The sequence below is a fragment of the Gopherus evgoodei genome, chromosome 1 (genome assembly GCF_007399415.2).
Source record: "Gopherus evgoodei ecotype Sinaloan lineage chromosome 1, rGopEvg1_v1.p, whole genome shotgun sequence".
Classification (NCBI taxonomy): domain Eukaryota; kingdom Metazoa; phylum Chordata; order Testudines; family Testudinidae; genus Gopherus; species Gopherus evgoodei.
Genome location: NC_044322.1, coordinates 354769224 through 354788802, shown reverse-complemented (window position 1 = coordinate 354788802; position 19579 = coordinate 354769224). Strand labels below are relative to the sequence as shown.

Below are 19579 nucleotides of genomic sequence, written 5' to 3'. Positions count from 1 at the left end.
TTTAGGCCAGAGAAATGTTACTTTTCATTTCTTTACAGTACACGAGAATATTTTGTGGCTTAACGGTGCATGAATAATGTTTTATTAAAATGTATATCTTTAAAGCTTTATTTTATCATGTTCTTCAAGGCTTGGCATAAAGAAGGTTTAACAAGTTTGACACATGCTGATTTAGCATTTATACCACAAACTGAATCGGCTGCTTTGTGTGGGGGAAAATAGGCCAGCTTTCAAAATATATACATTGTGAAGTATTCAAAGTGAAACAAAACAAAAAGTAGAGTAGGAAGAACAAAAAAACCCAAGCCATTGTCATTCCAAAATGTTGTGTGGGTTTCCAGAAAAGGCTTTGGACTAACTTGGAGGATTGATTGCATTAACTTTTTCAGCAGCTATTGTCTTGGGATCGAAGTGCTGTGATAGAAAATGTGCATGCAGGGCCTGATCCAAAGCCCAGACGGAATCAAGAGGATTTTTCCCATGGTTTAGAATGGTGACTGGATCAGGCCGTCACTGGGCAACTTTGCTGCTCACAGCAATACATTTTTGCAGAAAAAGAAAGCAAACCAAATGGATGAAAAGCAGCAACAGATAAAGCACAGAGCCTCAGACTGTGGTCACACACTAGGTCAGTAGCAGAGCCAGCAATAGAATCCTGATGCTCAGTTCAGCCGCATATCCATTAGATCCAGTGTTTCTCAGCTCCCAGTCCGGTGATTGGTGCCAATCCCCAATAGTTCCCTTACACACTTTACAAAACAGCAAGGTGGTCCCTGGTATCAAAAGGTTGAAACGCACTGCACTAGACCACAACTTTAGTTGTCTTAATACCATGTAACAGGCTCTGACACACATACTGCCAAAGGCAAGGAGTTCCATAAGGGGCAGATCTCTTAGTGAAAGAACTCAGCATTCATCCTGGAATTCGTTCAAACTACAGAAAGAGTACTCTAGCCGATCTGAGTAAAGTCTCACAGATCTGAGGTGATTTGGGCCCTTTAATGATGGTGATCAATACCTTAAATGATGAAAACCTATGTCACAAAGTCATTTGTGATCTAGTGGACAGGGCAGTAGAAGAGGAGTCAGGAGACCTGGCTTGTATTCCCTGCCCTGCAACTGATCTACTGTTTGACCTTGGGCAAGTCACTTAGCCTCTGTTTCATCTCCCACCTTCTTACTTTCATATTTATTTAGAGCATACAGTCTTGGGGAGGGGCAGTGCCTACACAAAGGGGGCCCAATCTTGACTCAGGCCTCGAGGCACTAAATAGTAATACTAATACTTGAGATGGACCTAATCAGACTACAGGGTGCAACCATGTTAGGGCTTTAAAATATTTTTGCACAAGCTTTTCATACAGTTTGAGGGCTCATGGCTCAAAAGAAGAAAGAAAAACCTTCTCAAAGGGGGTCCATGTATATAAAACATTGAGAAAGCACTTTATAATCTCCTTTTTTATTATATTATTATGTATTACTTGTATTACCATAGCACTCTAGGAGCCTCAGTAATGGATAGGGCGAAATTCACGGTCCATTTTGGTCAATTTCATGGTCATAGGATTTTTAAAATTGTAAATTTCATGATTTCAAATATTTAAATCTGAAATTTCACGATGTTGTAACTATAGAAGTCCAGAGCCAAAAAGGGACTGTGGAGGGATTGCAAGGTTATTGTATGGGGGTCACGGTATTGCCACCCTTACTTCTCTGTTGCTACTGGCAGCAGAGCTGCCTTCAGAGCTAGGCGACCAGAAATCGGTGGCTGCTGGCCAGGTGCCCAGCTCTGAAGGCAATGCCATTGCCAGCAGCAGCGCAGAAGTAAGGATGTGCTGGTACGGTATTGCCACCCTTACTTCTGCACTGCTGCCTTCAGAGCTGGGCTCTCAGTCAACAGCTGCCACTCTCCGGCTGCCCAGCTCTGAAACCAGCAGCGCAGAAGTAAGGGTGGCATGATATGGTATTGCCACTCTTACTTCTGTGCTGCTGCTGGTTGGGGTGCTGTCTTCATAGCTGGGCGCCTGGCCAACAGCTGCTACTCTCTGGCCACCCAGCTCTGAAGGCAGTGCAGAAGTAAGTATTGTAATACCGCTACCCCTCTACTATAACCTTGTGACTCTCCCATAGTCCCCTTTTGGGTTGGGACCCCCAGTTTGAGAAACTCTGGTGAAATCTGTATAGTATAGGGTACACAAAAGACCAGATTTCACAGAGGGAGGGACCAGATTTCACAGTCCGTGACACATTTTTCATGGCTGTGAATTTGGTAGGGCCCTAATCATGGACCAGAACCACATTGTGCTACATACTGTACTCATAGTAAGTAAACAGTGTTCAGTTGTATAATAAAACAGCAGTGGTATACTTCAAATGCTGCCCTTTTCATGGGGAATGTCTGGGAATTAAAATGTCTCATCATGTCCTTTAGTATCTTAAAAAACTTTAAAGAGTTTTAAACACATACAGTAGAACCTCAGAGGTACGAACATCTCAGGAATGTAGGTTGTTCATAACTCTGAAATGTTTGTAACTCTGAAAACAATGTTATGGTTGTTCTCTCTAAAGTTTACAACTGAATATTGACTTAATACAGCTTTGAAACTTTACTATGCAGAAGAAAAATGCTGCTTTTAACCATCTTAATTTACATGAAACAAGCACAGAAACTGTTTCCTTTCCGTCATATCTTTTTTTTAAACTTCATTTTTTTTTTAGTACTTTACATTTAACACTGTACTGTACTGTGTTTTCTTTTTCTTTTTTTTTTCTTTTTCGGTCTCTGCTGTGGCCTGGTTGCATACTTCCAGTTTCAAATGAGGTGTGTGGTTGAGTTTGTAACTCTGGTGTTCGGAATTCTGAGCTTCTATTGTAAGTCTTTTCAGCTTAGATCAGGTAAATAGGCTATGTAAACATCGTAGAGGGCAAGACTTAATTTACCTGTTTAAATAACACATTGTGCTGCTTGTGGGCCACATCCTTCCAGAAAATTCGTGTGAGTTTTCCCACTGACTGACTCCAGGGGTAAGGTGTGTGTGTGCGTGCGCAGCTCCATGTTACCATCAGAAAAATATCATTAGTCAAAAAACAATGTGAAGCAAATAGTTATTAGTGGGAGTATTATTATATGGACATATACCCATGCTCTAAGAGTTAATGTGCATCCTTGTCTGCAATAATCCCAAACAGTCAATGTGAGTCTGTATGTTCAAACCCTAACTTCCATCACCCTCCATTTTGAGCTTTTAAGCTCCACTTACTGCAAAGCTTCAGTCTTCCTACATCTCTGCTAAGATGTAGACAGGAGGAACTTGCCTCTAATATGACCAATTTTTGGACCTTTACTTCTCGATGCTTTGAACAGCAGTGACCTGATCTCCATCATAATGTCTCAACATGCATGTTGAAGGTATGGTCACTGATTCGTGATGTCTGTAATTTTGTGTTGTGTCTCTGACAATTTAGACCAGAGAGGGTTTTTGAGGTTTATCTATTTTCCTTACTTTAAAATGCCTCAACTTCATAGTAGTTTGATGCTAAGAGGATTTCAGTCATCCCGTAAGTCATTAAAATATTTTGGATTTAGATTTACTTTCCCTGCCAAAACTCTTTCCAAGCTTGAACAGATGCACAAAGTGCTCGTAGGGATCACTTCACCTTCCAGCTGTTTAAGTGGATGCAACCACTCTGTATAACAATTCAGGAGCAGGAAGCAATGGCAGAAAGCAGGAATATCACATCCAATTGAAGCTTCCATAGTATAATTTCTTTTAAACGCAAACCTTCACAAGCAGCAAGATAGAGTGGGGTCACATGAAGCATACAGCATGTTTTTGATGAAACCAACACTCCTTAAGTAAAAGATCTACCAGGAACAAAAGACTATGGGAAGTATATGCCAGAAATTCTGTAATGTACTTTTCAGCTTTGTGAAAGCATTCTTTGTTCTGTTGAAAAGTAAGTGCTTTGTAGTTTTAGCCAATGGTTTTTATCTTAACTCTCTCATCTCCTGTAAGTCTTTCCTTAGCAGCCTACATTGGCAAAATAATAAAATAAAAAGCAGGGTGAGAGGGCAGTATTTCTTGCAGTAGCTGGTGTGGCAATGTTTACTGAAATTATAAGCCATTTTGTCTGTTTTCAAATCATCTCTCCAGTGTGGAAGAGCTTCACAGTCTATTGAAGATAGCACAACTCTATAGAGCTACTGCCAAAATGTATCCACCTTTTTTTTTTAATTGACAGACGATTCAAAAGTGGATTTGAAAAATGCTGAATGTCACCTAGAAACAATTTAGAGAAGAAGCTAAGTTTGGAAAAGAATCTGAAAGTTGGCCGAATTTTTAGCTTTGCTGTAAGGGAGTAGATAAGGAGATAAGATTTCTGGGGCCCTGTTTTTCAGAAGGACTTTGACAATCTAGCAGGAGTAATCTGGTAAATGAGAAAATTGTCTCCAGATATATAGCACAAATCCTACCAGCCCTGCAGATCTGAAATTCTGGACATTAAGACTGCCAGTTTTTTCACTTACTTCCACAGGAGATTTCAACTTTTACTTTAGTTTAGAACAACTCCATTATTTTGTTCAGGTGGCATGTGCACAGGTAGCTCTTTTTCATCTTCAGAGCACTTCAAAGCTCCATGAACTCTGTGGCACAAAAGGCCAAAATTTCACAGCAACAATCCTTAAATTCCAGAGCAAGGACTCCTAAATTATGCTGCAGTGTTAAGTGATTCTGTTGAGATCCTTCATTTCCCATTTTTCCACCCACACAAACTATGGCCCATAGCTGAAAATGCTCATTGACATAAAGTTCCTTGATGTATTTTTGACAATTATATTTGAGGATGGGTTTTTTCCTGCTAGGCTTTCCAGGTGTTGCAGCTGACTTCTGCAGGACTCAAATTCCACAGTGTGGCCTGGCTCCTTTTCTCTCTGTGTGTGAGGGAAAGGGGGAGCTTGTACCCAGTGTCTGATTTATCACCCCAGCTCCCTGAGCCTCAGTGGCTGTACTGTTCTTTAGAGATACCAGTTCACATTTCTGCCTCTGTCCTCCCCTCACGCACTTCCTGACTCTAAACTGGACTCCAACTCTTGCTCCCTGAGCCCTGCTCAGGGGATCACTGTCATCCAATGAACACCTCCTTGTGAGGAAAACTGGAGAGCAAGAGGCAGCAGATCTTGGCAGGCTATTGAGATGTGGGGGATGGCAGCTCTCAGGCTGCATGCCCAAAAGAGAGCTGCTGCATGCTCAGTATTCTTGAAAATAAGCCCAGTTATTTAGGAGCTGAAATATGGATTAATTCAAGATTCCTGTTTGGTTTTTTTTAAATCTTGGACTGGGGGCTTTTTTGGCTCTGGTCTCCTCATTGATGCTGATCTTCAACTACACTAGTGAAACAAGCATATAAGAATCACTATTGTACCACAGTAGATCGGAGCTCTCAGAAAGCCAGTCCTCCCTTGTAAAGCGGGCTTTAACCAGTGAGAGTTGGGCCTCGAATTCAGGGTATGTCTTCACAGTAGTATTAGCCTGGGTGATCTACACCCAGATCTGAGCAGCTGGGTTAGCCTTGCCCAGGTGTGGACAGGCAGTCTGTAAAGCCATACCCAAGTTACTGGTCCTCACTGCTGCTGCACTCCCTCATGTTCACTGCTAGAACATACCGCGTGTTTCTCTGTGCTACAGTAAACTGAGCAGCTCTATGATTCTTTCCAGTGAATTGTAGGACCATTTGTCTGTTCTTCTGGGCACATGGGGAGAATTGTAGGAAGTATGGGAGGACTATCAGCACTCAGTTGGTTTAGCCTGTATCCTCACTGCAAAGGGAGTGGATTACAAGCCTAAGTGGAACTCAAGTTCCAACCCACACCCCCAGCTGAGCCAACTAGCTTGGGTGTAAAGCACCACTAAACTGGGTGAGTGGTTTTCTGTGTGGACAGGAGTGGGGTAAGGTGCAACACACAGATGAGAGCCCAGGCTAACTCTGCAGTGAAGACAGAACGTTAGCTGTTCAGGCATCTTTATACAACAATTTATGTCTAGTGAACATACAGGTTTAATTCTGAAACCTCCTTAATAGTTTTAATTTTTAATCATTACGTGTGCCTGGAGGGCCATCACTAATGTCTTAGATTTTCTTTTATATATAATGAGTCCCAAATTTTCCACACTGGTAGCAGCCCTCTGTCTAAAGAGATTACAGCATACAAGCCTTATGAATTTTATTACAGCGAGTGGGGAAACAGAAGGTATTTCAGTTTATTTGCACCTAAAAGAACCTTTAGTTTCCATATAAATTTATCACATTTTGTTATTTTGGGAAAGAGAGAGGGCCACAAAATTGTCAACTTTGGTAGCTTTCATCAGTGAAGGGTGTTTCGCGTTATTCTAGGTTTCCACTGTTTTTGTGAATGAGTGTTATCCCTCCTTCCCAAATAGGGAAATGAGTCACCAGAGATACAACATGACTTGCTTAAAGTTATGCAGGAAGATTGTGGCAGGAATTGAACCAAGATGACCTGTCTAGAGCCTTCCTTAACTAGCAGCCATCCCTTCCATTCAATACCTATAATGGATAGAGATGCGTATTTCAAGGAACTGATTTGAAAGGACAGAGTTGGGTGTCTAAGTGCCTTTGGAAATCTCCCCCTAAAATATTATGCCATTTGGACATAATTAGTCTTTCCTGAGCTCAGATTTATATTTTAATAGCTCATGCAATGGGAGTTTCATTCTTAGCATGTGAATGCAGCTGGGTGGTTTGAAAACATGACAGTCACACCAAAGTGATGGTTAAGGTCATTATCTAAGTTTTTATTCCCTGGGTGACATAATGAAGGCTGCCTGAACAATGAGCTTTTCATTGGCTATTCATAAGGCCCTCTGGGCATACACTGTGTGACCTGACACGAAATGGATGAAAATGAAAAGACAGAACAATATGCGGCTTTGGCATCTCTTTCCAGTGTGGCAGCGGAGGGGTTAAGAGCTGCTATGTTTCTGAGTGTTCCAAAATTGACCCCGGACTTCCCTGAATGGAATGAAAAGAAACAGATTGTGGGGTGTGACCAGCCCTTTCTGAAAATGTTTGGCAAATACAAGGAGCTTTTATTTTCTCCTTTCTTTCTATCTTTCTTTCATTCTTTCTTTCTTTTGAGTTGGGAAGGGGGAACCCATGTATTGGAAGCCTCAGAAATGCTTTTTCTCTGCCAAAGTCACAAAATTAAATCACTTTCTTCTTGGCCAATAGTATGGGATTCAAATATTTGGTGCATAGACTGTACATGGTGAGCTGCGAATACTTAGGGGGTGTTAAGGTGACTGTCTTTTCAGAGACACTGCAAAGATTTCTCTGATGACAAAGTATGCTGTAAAAGTCGCTCTCCGCTAGGTGAATAGGCATAAAACCACATCTTTGTTCATAAGCTTTTTATTGTGGCAGTTGTCATCATGAGCAAAACCTGAAAGTACTTGAAATTCCATTAAAATCACATTCACATATAAAAATGCCATCTCCTTGAAAGTTTGTCTCTGTAGACTTTGTTAAAGTGAAAAGTCAATATGTATGAGACACATTTATGTAATTTAAGATGAATGGTTAACTGTTAAAGTGCAGGTCTTGCACAATTATGCCAGCTGCTGTTCTAAGAAATGAAACACTTAACTCCAGAGCTGTTGGTTGAAGTCAGATTCTGAGTTGTTTTGTGTGATCAGATGCACTGAATTTCAGATAATTTGGCTATAGAGTATCTGTGGTTATAAGTGATGGCTAATTGTCTCATTGGTGCTCAACCACAGTAAATAATCCCACCCTAAAAGTGGAAACTGTCTTCAGAATTTACTGAATTATTGTATTTGGATAACGCTGCTTTTTTTCGAAATTCTTCTATATTTGTGCATTTCCCTGTGCATCTCTCAAGCTTACGGCTTCCCGTGGTAGTGAAAACAAATTGTGTATTTAACTGAGAGAGCCCAGAATTGTTTTTAAAATTCTGAATACTTTGGATTCACTCATACAACTTTTAATATTGGTGTGTTTTGATTGCAACAGAATGATAAAAACTGGGCAGGATTTTATCACTCAAGTGGGCCAAAAACAAGTGCCTGGGTTCCCAAGTTTAAGCAATGTCTTGCCAACGATAAAACATTTGTCTGGTCAAGAGGAAAGGAAAATGCATTTTCAATTAGTCATGACATTGCTTAAAAGAAGAGGCATTAGGCATGGGGGGGGGGTGGGAGTTGGTAACATGAGAGGGGAGAGACAGCAGGAGACAGACAGAAGAAGAGCCTTTATCAGACCATAACAGACAGCAGCTGAGTTTGAGGCCATTCTTGAATAGAGATAAGCTTTTGTTTAGCAGTTGGCTCCCTTGGGAGAGAGGGGGTTTAATGGTAGAAGGAGACCTGTGTTTCTTCCAAATAACTTAATATTTCCATGTGCATGAAGGGACATGCTTATGGGGTGGAGGGGGGCTGTGGGAGGGTGCTAGAAGAGCATATAGTCCTCCCAGCTGCTGCCTTTTAAGCTGATTATTGGTCATCCTGGCTGAAAATGATTCCTCTGGAGGACTTTCCCTGACTCCCTCAAATCTCTTGGACAAGATGCCACCCTTGCAAAAGAATTAAATAGCTGAACTAAATTTGCTCTACTTTCCTCTCTCTCACCTGGTTAAATCCTCAGCTCAACAGGCTTCTGATGTACAAGCATCTGGAAAAAAAAATCACATTGTGACACATAAACAGCCTTAGATATTCTCAGTGGCTATCATGATTTATTAAACTTTTTTTTAAGGCTGTGTCCTGTACTTGACCTGCAAATGCTTGTAGCTAACTGATCTAAGACTTTTTAAACTGCTCACAGCAGAGCCAGCTGTCTAAACGAGAGATGGTTATTTTGCTTAGAGTGTGTGTCTCTTGTTCTGAGAGTTTTTAAAAAAAAAAACTTCTAACACTGAGGAAAATCTTGAATGAGGTCCATGTGCATATTAATGGAAAAGTGTGACTCTGTAATTGCTGGTGCATACAGTACACATTACAACAAGACAGACCTGAATTATATAAGTAGGCTGGAATTCTTGAACGGGTAGAGGAAACTTTCAGCTCCATTGCCTCCTGGCTAACTGTAGTAAATTTACTTAGTAATATTTTACAGATGTCTTTGTCCCTTTCTTGGCAAACAAGATAAAGTTCTTCCCATGTTTTTTTTTTTTAAAGCAGCTTTGAGGGGTAAAGTCAGAAACCACAACAGCAAAACAATTTAGTTAAAAGGGGCAACTGTGAAAGCATGAAAAGCAAGTCATTTTATCAAGTGCTTTTTGGTTTGGTTTGCATTCCCTCCCACAGCTAAATATGTTACCTAAACTACATGAGTCTGTTTTGGAAAATCCATTGCCTGTTGCAAGTTTCTCTATGCTAAACTTAACCTTCTACATTTTATTTTTAGAAAGCTTATAGTTGCTTCATTCAGTGCTGTGGGGAAGTTGAAAAAATGTCAGCCAGGTCAGGAGAAAGAAGCAATTGGCTTTATTTCCAGAGGGGTAAAGTTGAAGCAGAAGTAATAATAATACAAAATGTAAATAATTCTAATGGGGAGAGAACTATCTATCTTTAGTGTAAATGTGTTCTTTTAATGTAGAACCATTGGAAAAGAGTAGTGGGATGCTTTCTGAGGGAGAGCCAAAAATTGTGCAAAAATGAATGCATGTAAATCATGAAGTATACTTACTAGAGATAAAATTCTTGACAAGAGCTAGATTTTGAACTCTGTCACAGCTGAAGCTTTGTAGACTAGTGAAATCAGTTGGGTCTGGGTTTGAGTCCTCTGCAGGTTTTAACATTCACCTGCTGTGTGACTTTGGGCAAGTCGTTTAACTATTCTGGGCCTCAGTTTCCCCATCTGTAAAAATGGGGAATAGTGATACTTGCACTCCTTTGTGTATAGCTCTTTGAGGAGGCGTGTTTGATAAGTGCAAAGTGCCTTTAGAGTGTGATTTGGCTCAAGCCCATCTCTATAATGTCCATTTCAAGTAATGAAAATAGTTATATCCCTAAAACAGAATATAAAAAGAAAACAGCTCTCACTCCTCCCAGCCTAGGCTGTGCAACGCTTGTCATTTTCAACACACAAAGGCTGGTGGTATGGTTGCAACAGAATTAAAACAGAGGAAGCTTGAGACGATGGGACATTTTTTTTTTCATGTGTTAAAACATAGCTTCAGTTTTGCACTTTTGATCTTAATAATTAACATGAATTAAACAGTGAGAGGTTTGTGTGGGATAAGATGTAAACCTGGCTTTAAAACAAATGACATACCTGGAAGTGAGTGGAGAGAGAAGGACAAATATTCACTGTCTGTATTTTAATAAGACACTCCCAGTAAACTTTTCTCCTCAGTCACGAGTTCCTGTTCTTGCAGCAAGAAGGAAAGACTGGGGATTCTGTTCATTTGTTTTCCCCATTTAAACATAAAGGTTTTCTCATCACCATAGCCAAGGAAGAAAGTAACAAGTGGCAACTGAACTTAAACTAGGCATCCTTCATTGGAAACCTACCTACATGGCCCCCAGTACTGTGATAGCTGAGCTCGTCACACTCTTTAATGTAGTTGTTATAACTTCCCTGTGAGGTAGAGAAGTGCTACTATCCCCATTGTATGGATGGGGAACTGAGGGAGAAAGAGACAAAATAACTGACACAAGGGCATACAGGTAGCCTGTAACAGAGCCTAGAATTGAACCAGAATCTTCCAAGTTCCAGGTTAGAGCCCTAACTACTGGACCATCGTTCTCAGCACTGCTTTTCCCTTCAAATCATGATATGATCACATAAGAACATAAGAGCGACTAGATTGGGTCAGACCAGCATTCATCTTCTGACAGTGGGCAGTGCCAAATATTTCAGCGGCAATTACTGAGCTCTATCCCTTGTCACCCAATTTAGGGACACCCAGAGCATGGGGTTGCTTCTGTAACCATCCTGGCTAATAGCCATTGATGGACCTGTCCTCCATGAACTTATCTAGTTCTTCTTTGAACCCAGTTATACTTTTGGCCTTCGCAACATCCTGTGGTAACGAGTTTTACAGGTCAACTGTAACTGTGCATTGTGTGAAGAAGTACTTTGTTTTGTTTGTTTTAAACTTGCTGCCTATTAATTTCTTTGGGTGACCCCTGGTTCTTGTGTTATGTGAAGAAATAAATAACACTTCCTTATTCATTTTCTCCACACAAGTTATGATTTTATAGACCTCTATCATACCTCCCTTTAAGTGCCTCTTTTCAAAGCTGAACTGTTTCTGTCTTTTTAATCTCTCCTCATATGGAAGGTGTTTCCATGCCCCTAATCATTTTTGTTGCTTGTCACTTTTTTTTTCCAGTCCTAATATCTCTTGTTTTGAGATGGGGAGACCAGAACTATATGCAGTGTTCAAGGTTTGGGTATACGATGGATATATATAGTGACATTATGGTATTTTCTGTCTTATCCAGCCCTTTCTTAGTGGTTTCTAATATTCTGTTAGCTTTTTTGACTGCCACTGCACTTTGAGCAAATGTTTTCAGAGAGCTGTTCACACTGACTACAAGATTTCTTTCTTGACTGGTAGCAGCTAATTTAGACCCCATATTTCTCTATGTATAGCTGATATTATGTTTTCCAATAGGAGTTGCTTTGCATTTATCAACAATGAATTTCATCTCAAATTTTGTTATCTAGCCCCTCAGTTTAGTGAGATCTCTTTGTAACTTTTTGCAGTTAGCTTTGGACTTAACTATCTTGATTAACTTTGTACCAGCTCCAAAATTTCCCCCTTCTTCCAGATCACTTATGAATATGTTGAACAGTGCTGATCCCCATGCAGATCATTGGGGGACCTTGCTACTTAACTCTTTCCACTGTGAAAACTGACCATTTATTTCTACCCTTTGTTTCCCTATTTTTAACCAATTACTGGTCCATGAGAAGGCCTTCCTTCTCATCCCATGACTGCTTAGTTTGCTTAAGAGCTGGGATCTTGTCAAAGCTTTCTGAAAGTCCAAGTTCACTATATCAACTGTATCACCCTTGTTCACAGGCTTGTTGATCCCCTCAAAGAATTCTAATAGATTAGTGAGGCATGATTTCCCTTTACAAAAGCTGGGTTGACTCTTCCCCAACATATTGGGTTCATCTATGTGTCTGATAATTCTATTCTTTACTACAGTTTCAACAAATTCTCAGAAGGAGGGAAGAACAGTTCTGAGGAAGGATGGTCCAGACATTAGGGTATTAGCTTGGGACTTCAGAGATGAGGGTTCAGTTTACTGCTCTGTTACAGACTTCCTGTGTGACCTTGGACAGTCTGATCCCTTCAGAGCAAACTTTTGGAAGATGCTTGCTTGTGGCAGAATTTTAATAAGGAAGTGGGCTCCCAGGAACTTCTTCTATCCAGCCAATCAGAGGACATGAAGGGGAGAGGACAATCATTTTTATAATGCCTTTTTTTGAATGGGGGACATTAAAAGGAAAAAAAATTAACAGACACATTCAAGTGTAGTGGAACCAGTGCTAAAAGTTTTAATCAAAAGTACAAAGGAAGCAACCCCTGAGGTTTTTTTTAGTTACTACACATTGGCCCAGAGCACTGTCATTACAATACTATACGCTGTAGTGATCTGGAGAATGCTGTAGTGGTGGTGAGTTTTTCTTTTTTAGAAGCAACAAAAAGAAGAAATGGATTTGAAGGAATTAAACGGACACCTTTTCTTTCCCCTTTCAAGCTTTGGAGGGGATACATCTGAGTTTTCTTTTTATTCTACAAGAACAGCAGCCTTGCCAGAAATCAGGCTGCTTTGAATTGTAGCTTAAGTTAACAAATCTGTTGGAGCTTTAGAAAACAAAACTAAGCCAAATTTGTAAAGGTTCTGAACAGCTTGAAGGGAGAGGGAGAAAGTTACTTTTAAAAAGTCCCTGCTTTAAAGTGTCAGAAAATCTAAACTGCATAAAATAAGGGGGAAAGCAGAGACCCTAAACAATCTTCAGAAGAGAATATGAAGCCTCAGAGGCAGAAGAAATACACAGAAGGAGAAGACTGCAGCTTGCAATAATCTGTAAATGATTGCTGGCAAAGTCTAGAGGCTTCAAGCTTGATCTGTGTTTGTTCCAAAAGAAAGCCAAGGAGGACGGTGTTAATAAAGAGAGATTTAACTGAGAGCAGTGCTTGGAATAAAGTGGGCTACAAAAAGGTCAAATCTGATCAGTTGGAGCAGATTACAAGGGCTTTAAAAGGTAGTGGTGGAGAAATGAAACTCGGACCGTGAAGCAATATAGCACAAGATTGATTTTGGGGGTGGAGAGAAACTGGGACAAGTGCTTATCAGCTTGCGAAGTAGGAAGAGCTGTGCTGGGGCTGTTTTCATTCTCACGCTGAGTAGAGTACTCTGCTGCTTTTTGTGGTTAGCCTTCTCTTCAGTGTTTTTATTATTATTTAAATACAATGGTTTCTATAATCTCTGAACTGGATCCACTGAAAGGCTGGAAAGTTTTAAGGTAGGCCTATGTTTTCTTCCTTTTGGTGCAGTGATTCACCCCCAAATTAACTGGAACTTGAGTTATAACTGAAATGTGAGCTCTGGGCTTAAGTAACAGAGGAGTTTCTAGTAATTAGATCCCTTTAAGATACAGAAACCCTTTAAGCAGATGTTTAGCGAGACCCCAGGGAGCATTTAAAATATACTTCTTGGTGTTACAGTGCAGTGAGGAAGTACTGATCATTTTTTTTAAATGGAGATTACTCTGTAAATTAAATTTAATAGTAAGTCTAAAACCAGTTGATATTGCAAGAGAATTAACTCTTTGTTTGCACTGTGTTGCTTCCTACGGAACATTTAGGAAACTTCTGAATAGTTAAAGAGAGGGTAAGAGCTGATCAGTAAAGGATAAAGATTCCTGTAGGGAAAAGAAACAGAAATGTGCTGTTGTTACGTATTTTGGGCTGTTGAATCTTTAGGTAGTCTCTAAAGCATAAATCTGACTTTTGAAAATCGCTAGAGATTGTTGCTTTATCCTTGAAATGTATTTTAAAATAATAGTGAAACACATAGAAAACTTAAGTGCTAAAAGTGACCAAGATTGTATCTGACCCTTCTCTTTATTACCTGATGCAGATGTTGCAAAAAATTCATTTGAAAGCTCTGAGGTACTAACTGATCAGGCTTACTGATAGGGTGACCAGACAGCAAATGTGAAAAATCAGGACAGGAGGTAGGGGGATAATAAGAGCCTATATAAGAAAAAGACCCCAAAATCAGGACTGTTCCTATAAAATCAGGACATCTGGTCACCCTACTTACTGACATTCTAACTGCATGTCTTGTCTGTTAAGAGTATTGAATTATAAAACTTGGAATATAGTTTTACAGCAACCTACCTTTTAAGAAAATAGCTAGTGATATCAGCCTAAATTAAATCCGCCTGACAAGTTTTTTTCCTAACTTTCGTACACTATCCCAATACACAGAGGTGGCACATAACACTACTGGATGTGTGCCCCGTTTGTAAAAGGAACACAGCACAGATATGTTTCACAGTCAGGTATTATTTTACCTTCTTGGCATATACATTTTAAAGTGCTTAGATATGTTTGTTCATGTTTTGAATTTCATCTTCTGCAGCATAAAATAGAACATCACTAATCTATCTTAAATGTATTGCTTCCATGAATCTTTTCTCTCATATTTGCAACGTGTTGTGCATTATCAAAAATGAAATGTTTCTTTGGTCCTCATCTGGGTCTCGGGCTATAGGGCATAGCCAAATTTACAGCAAGCTTGCTTTTCTGACATCTGGGATTGTCCGTATTTGGAAAGCTTCAGCTTATTTTTCCACTAAGTAAAATGCCACAGTTCCTTTTTAAAAATGTTTTGTTTTAAGTCAGTGTTGCTATGTGCTTGCTTACAGCAATAGTAATACTGGATATACAGTGTATGCATAAATTAAGAGTATGTTATGGTGCAGCATAAAGATTTTATTGGCATGGATTTTGGATGACCATGACGACATCCCAAATGAGTGCCGGTAAAATATTTTAGCCATAACACCATGCCATCTGTATATGTCACATTCATTACAGGAAAGCTCTTTCAGGAAAGTTTCAGAAAGTAAATTTTACTGGGACTACTTTTCGTATTCCTGTTTTAGTAAAGCTAGATTGAACTGGGCCATAAGATAATAGACTTCAGCACAGAGAGAATGCCATTGACCTAGGCCTGAAGCATGCCTGATGAATGGAAGAAATGTTTCTTTGGCAAATTGTTGTTGTTCTTGTTGTTGTTTTGTTTAAATGATGACTGTTTGAAGCTGTCCAGTGCTTTAGAAAGTTTGACTAAGTCCCAGGGCCAATGAACTGGTGCACAGAGGGCAGGTGAGAAGGTCAAAGGTGCATGATAATTTATATTATGCTTGTGCAATTTCTTGCACGGATATCACCTATAATTTAGATTGTGGTGCATGTGCATGCTAAAATGTTTTCCAAACAGAGAAAACACAACTAAAGATGACCCAGATAGGTAACTTTATATAACTATTAGAGGGATAAAATGATAACGCTTATTAGTTACATGTTTTATTTCTTGGCTGGTCCTACTTGATTAAGTTAAACATACTATATCCATCTTCCCCTTCTCCTAACATTTCAGCCTCTCATCTTCCTCATACCAATTTCCAACTTAAGCTTCAGTGCCCTTCCCACTCAACATTTGTCTCTCCTTTCATATAGCTGTGAAGCTCACTCATGATATTTAAAGGAAATAGATAAGTAGATTAGTTAGTCAGCCCATTTCTTTTAGTCATTGTGGTACCAAGAGAAGTGGGTCTTTGGGACAGATTTAAATGGGGTGAAGGGAGTGGCTTGAGACCAGCTCATCATTACCTTCTAGTAGCATGCAGGAAAACACACAGTTATGGAAGAAGCAGACCAACCGGGCAGTGAAGCCAGGATTGGTCTAGAGCAGTAGAGACAATATAGTAAGACATAAGGAAGGGAAAGAGTTAGGGCCTTCAAGAATTTTCTGCAAGCCTTCAACTTGAAAAGGTGGAGCCAAAAGAGCTAGTAGAGAGATTCAAAGAGGTCTATATACACTTGTAGACACCAGTACCCCTTTGAATGTCTTCCGCTCTGCACGGACCAATTGAGTTTGGATTCACCTTGTGGGCCTTCCCTTCACTATGAATAAGAGGGGTGGTCCTTAATTTATTAGATTATTTTGAAGTGAAATCCTAGAGAAGACAAGGCAGTTTGTGCTTTTCACACAGGTAAGCAGTCTGAGTTAAAGTCTATAGGAGAGCTTTGTCTTTGACACATGTGAAAGCTACAAACTGCCTTGAATTTTGCAGGATTTTAACAGGAGTTAGTTCAAGTTCAGAATAGACTTGTTTTCGGAGTGAAGACGAGGCTTTGATGTGATTTGTAACTTTTTTTCCAATCTCTCCTGCAGTACTGAACCCTTTTTTCCCCCCCCCCCAAAGCAGCCGATCCCCGCCCTTCACAATTTAAACAGTGGTGAAGCCCGACTTTGCCAAAAGGCTTTTCCCTCCACATATTGTCCAAATCTCATTGTAAATTGGGTTCAGGGATGAAGTCCTTAAATTTAGGAAGATTTACATTTGGCTAGTGAGAGACGAGGAGAAAACCAAAACAAAAGACTGGAATCATGCTGTTTGTGAGTGTAACACCAACAATTCTCTACAGTATTCCCCCCCCACACACACACGTTGATTACCCATGTATTAAGATAGGTCTGCTTGCTGCATGGTTTTCTGCTTATAGAATGGGAAAAGAGGGTTGGACTGTGGGATGTGTGGTTGCCAGTTTCAGTTGCTACCATGGGTTTTCCTGGATTTTGTTTTCTTTACCATTTAACTGAAACAGCACAAGTATTACTGTGTTTTATGTGTATTCTACCTAATAATCGGCCAGAATGAAACCACCTACATAAATGAGTAATAAACAGAGATAGCTTTGATTAATGGGGAAATGGATGATAGTTACTGATTATTTTACTTCTGCCACTGTATCTCACTGGTACTAATGAGGATGGTGGCCAGGGCTGCTGTACCCTATCCAGGATGTAGATAGACCATTTCATTACTATATGGTCACCCAACATGTAACAGCTTTTGGAAAAGAATTTTACTCTGAGGCCTTGGGGAGCCTCCTCCAACCCCCTTAAAAGAGGCCTGACTGTGAAACACAATCCTGGATTCTGTCACTACTTTGAAATACAGATAATGGAATTTGGACATTAATAGAGAATCCAATTTCCCTTTTAATAGCCACAATATGTTTGTTAGGCGAAAAATAAATATGTGAGGAGAAGGCGTGTACATTTGATGTTGACTGAAAACATATTGAGGAAATTGCTTTCCAGTTAACTCATTCAAAAATACAGATCATATAATACACTAAAGTTAAGGGAGGCCTGTGAAGGTCAGAGTTGGTTACACAAATGATTGATGCTGGGAGGAAGTTGGCATTTATGCACAAGAGTTCTCTGAGGTTTCATTTTAAAAAAGTAGGATTAGCAAAATACAACTGGGTTTCTTCTCTGTAACCATTTTGCCAGATGGAGCTGGCAGCAAGCAACCAGGGCCGGGTTCAAATCTAGGGGCTCCTTTTCAACAATACGACACAGAACCGGCTCAAGCCAATTAAAATGGATAGCATATGCATCTAGGGTAAAGACTAAGCTCCTTGCTATGTGTAAATATGTTTCCTTCATTCATTTAGTGGGAAAGGGTGGGGTCTGTAGTCATTTCACAGACCTGACACATTTCTCCAAATGTGCCCTAAATTCACAGCGGAAAATACTGGCAGGGCAGTTTGAGTTAGTGTTTCCATGTTTGGGTTCCAGGTAGAAGTAAAGACAGAATAGAGTATTTCAAAGAATATTAAGTGCAAAATGGTGCACTAACAAATAGATCCATGTAGGTGTTAGAGACAGATTAAACCAATTAAGTCAACTAGTCCATTTCTCTGTCAATGCAAGATTGGTCCATACATTTTTTTTCAACGTACTCAGTCTATCTTTAAATGGGGCTTCCACTATTTCCACAGTCTTATACGAAATCTTCCTTTATTTTTTTATCAAGGCTGCTAACAAACTCACTGTGTGCTGTGTTCACTTGGAGAAGAGTCACTAAATTCGCTAAGTGCTGCGTTGGGGATTTAGCCACATGACTCCAGTTAATAACATGAGCTCCTATCGAAGGCAGTTCCACCATGTTTGTCAGCAGTATGTTCCACTGCCCAAATGTTGTTGTAAAATTGTTTTTAAACCTGAAATTAAACTTTACTACTGCAGTTTAAGCGTAGTCTGGTTCTGCACTTACTAATTGACTGGCACCTGGTCCCCCTGAAGTCCTTAGGAGTTTTACTGTAGAAAGGAAGGATTGTCTTGTAGTTTAGGCAGTAGATTGGGACTCAGGAAGAGACGATTTCAGTTTGCATCTTGCCACAGACTTTTGTGTGTGACTTCAGTTAAGTCACTTAATCTGTGTCTTGGTTCTCCATCGGTTAAAACAGGGATGATAATAGCCTGTCTTGTGTATTTAAATCAGTGATTTTCAACCTGGGGGGGGGGCCGCAGAGTAGGTGTAAGATTTTCAAAGGGGTCTGCACCTCCATTTGAAAATTTTTTATGGGTTCGCAAATGAAAAAACAGTTGAAACCCACTGTTTTAGCTTGTAAGCTCTTCAGCGCAGCTGTCTCCCAGAGTTTGTACACCACCTCGCACAATGGGGACCAAGTCTTGGTTTGCGGCCTCTATGTGCTACCATAATACAAATTAATTTAATTTCAATGGGATCAAAATGTAGCCCTAGTGAGGACAAGTCATCTCTGGCTCATTTATAACATCTTATTCCAATGTCATGTCTTTAGACTGGACATTCTTGGAGTTTCCTACCATTTTGGTTGGTTGAACTCTGTAATTTGAGGTCCATAGAATCTTCTGTTCTAAAGTGCCATGCCTGGAACTGAACACTGCAATTGTGGCTTAACCAATGGTGAATTGCCTTGCTTGTTTTCCCTGTAATCCTCCTGTTTCATACAACTCAGTATAACATTTTTGCAACCTCAGTTACATTCTTGACTCTTACACTTTATCAGCTACTGTGTAACCTCATTTCCTTCTTCACTGCATAGCCATCCTACTCTGCCTAGTTATTATTCCCTGATTCTATGTGTGTTTGAATTATTCCTTCCTATATGTATCTCTCTATGCTTCTACTTCTTGTTCCACATTTTCTAAACTCCAGCCCATTTTTCCTCTGTATTGCATTTTAATCCTATCTTTTGTGAGATCTCTCCTTGCTTTGTCATCCATGAACTTGATATGCATACCCCCTTTTGAACCCTCCCAAATCATTGGTACTATAATCCGCTGGTCAGGGTATTTACCTCTCCCTCTCTTTGCCTGCTCCATAGAGAATGTGAGTCTGTTACCATCTCCAACTATGGAGCAGTAATCCTTCGCTTCAGCTCTACATACGTTGAAAAAGAAACACCATTTAATGGAGCAGGATCAAGCCCAAAAGTTAATGA

The 19579-nt window shown here is 40.0% G+C and overlaps 1 protein-coding gene across 2 annotated transcripts in view; it reads left to right on the top strand.

Annotated features, from left to right (window-relative positions):
- Nucleotides 1-19579, top strand: part of CELF2 (CUGBP Elav-like family member 2) — a 690477-nt gene that overhangs the window by 221235 nt on the left and 449663 nt on the right. The window contains exon 1 of one of the 2 annotated variants that reach the window (XM_030570044.1): nucleotides 13050-13527. The exons of the other annotated variant lie outside the window; for it this stretch is intronic. Coding sequence (XP_030425904.1) covers nucleotides 13475-13527 — 53 coding nt within the window. The 5' untranslated portion in view covers nucleotides 13050-13474. Of the gene's footprint in view, nucleotides 1-13049; nucleotides 13528-19579 lie in introns of those variants that run through there. 2 annotated transcript variants of the gene reach the window in all.